Source organism: Miscanthus floridulus, chromosome 15, assembly GCF_019320115.1.
Source record: "Miscanthus floridulus cultivar M001 chromosome 15, ASM1932011v1, whole genome shotgun sequence".
Lineage (NCBI taxonomy): Eukaryota > Viridiplantae > Streptophyta > Magnoliopsida > Poales > Poaceae > Miscanthus > Miscanthus floridulus.
The window spans coordinates 34084610-34086663 of NC_089594.1; the positions used below are offsets into that span (position 1 = coordinate 34084610).

General features: G+C 50.0%; 1 protein-coding gene across 1 annotated transcript; it reads right to left on the bottom strand.

The window, feature by feature from the left end:
* Window positions 1–1166: 1166 nt before the first annotated feature.
* On the bottom strand, window positions 1167–1646 carry LOC136507336 (uncharacterized). Its single transcript, XM_066502097.1, has one exon. It carries the CDS (start codon window positions 1644–1646, stop codon window positions 1167–1169), a length of 480 nt encoding a protein of 159 aa, XP_066358194.1.
* Window positions 1647–2054: the final 408 nt, after the last annotated feature.

The following is a 2054-nucleotide window of genomic DNA, read 5'->3' on the forward strand; positions in this document are numbered from 1 at the left end:
GCCATCATGATCGAGGGCTTCGTTAAAAACAACTTGAGCTGCTCAAAGGCCGTATCAGCTTCCTCCGACCAGGAGAAGCACTTGGAGGCCTTGAGTAGTTTGAAGAACGGTAGTCCCTTTTCGCCAAGGCGTGATATAAAGCGATTAAGAGCAGCCATGCACCCTATGAGCTTCTGTATATCCTTTACGTGGGTCGGCCGTTTCATATTGGTAATGGCAGAGACCTTGTCGGGGTTGGATTTGATGCCGCGAGCGCTAACGACGTAGCCCAGGAGTATGCCAGATGGAACTCAAAAGATGCACTTTGAAGGGTTCAACTTCCACGGTATCTTTTTAGGTTGGTAAATGTTACTTCAAGGTTGGTGATGAGATTATCGATGGTTTTGGATTTGACGACCACATCATCGATGTAAGCTTTGACGGTGCAGCCTATCTATTGGTCAAGGCACATCTGGATAGCCCTTTGGTAGGTCACCCCGGTGTTTTTTAGTTTGAAAGACATGGTGGTATAGCAATACGAGCTGAAAGGCATGATGAATGATGTTTTGATCTGGTCATCCTCTTTGAGGGATATCTGGTGATAGTTAGAGTAATAGTCAAGGAAGGAGAGGAGTTCACAACCAGCGGTGGAGTCTACAACCTCGTCTATCCGAGGCAGACCAAAGGGGTCTTTAGGGCAGTGTTTATTGAGATCAATGTAATCAACACACATTCTCCATTCTTTATTCTTCTTTTGAACAAGAACTAGGTTTGCCAGCCACTTCAGGATGATATACTTCTTTAATAAATCCAGCTGCTAGGAGCCATTTTATTTCTACCCTAATAGCCTCCTTCTTGTCTGGCGTGAATCGTCAGAGCTTCTGCTTGATCGGCTTGATGGTTGGCGAGACATTCAAGGAGTGCTCAATCTTCTTCTGTGGTACCCCTGGCATATCTGTAGGTTTCCAAGCAAACATGTCGGTGTTGGCACGTTGGAAGGAGACGAGCACACTTTCCTATTTGGGGCCGAGATGAGCCCTAATCTTGGCGATCTTGGTGGGGTCATCGAGGCCGAGGCCGACCTCCTTCATTTCCTTAGACTTGGTGGAGGCACTTGGAGGCTCCAGCGCTGGGATCTCTAGGTCATCGGCGGGCACCGTCTTGGCATCGGCGACCGTACTGGCCATCTAGATGGAGAGGTCGGTGGCTTTGGTGAGGGAGAGACTCTCTATTTCGTAGGCATAGCCGATGGAGAGGTTGGCCCATAGAGCCAGAACTCCTACAGGCGCTGGCATCTTCAATACTAGATAGGCGTAGTGTGGTATGGCCATGAACTTGGGCAGAGCTAGCCGACCAAGTATGGCGTGGTAGGCGGTGTTGAAGTCAGCAACGTAGAAGTTGATGTGCTCGACACGGAAGTTGCTAGCTGTGCCAAATTGTACCAGGAGGGTGATCTCTCCAAGCGGACAAGATGCCCTACCAGGTACCACCCCCAAGGAGGAGTCAGAGGGAGTTAGGTCTTCTACTCTAAGGCCCGGATCCTTTAGGGCTTCGGCGAAGAGCAGGTTTAGGGTGCTTTCATCGTAGACGAGTACTTTCCTAAAGAGTACTTTCTTGACAGTTGCATCGAGAACAAGGGGGAAGCGCCCTATGTAAGGGATGTCCATCCACTGGTTGCCCTGCTAAAAGTGACGGGGACCTCAGAATAGGGGTGATAGCTGGGGTCAGTGATAGCATCGTCTGAGTTGATGGTGAGCACCCGGCGGGCGGTGAGTTTTCGATCTCTTTTATTCTCGACGGTGGTGAGGCCCCCGAAGATAGTGGCGACCACTTTGTCGTGGTCCTAGAAGGCATTATTGTTGTCCCTAGGTGGTCGACGACCTCTGGCTCCATTGTCATTGTCGTCGTCCTTCTTTCTGGCCTATAACTCCTTAGCCAAGCCAAGGCAGTCTCTCATCTTGTGCTTGCTGTTCTTGTGGAGGGGGCATGGGCCTTCAAGGATTTTCTTGTACTGCTCATCATAGTTATGTTTGGCGCGATGTTCATCGACGGTGGCGATGATGTTGTCTGGTCGG

Coding starts and splice junctions, on each gene's coding strand:
- LOC136507336 (XM_066502097.1), bottom strand. CDS start 1,646: ATGGACATCCCTTACATAGGGCGCTTCCCCCTTGTTCTCGATGCAACT.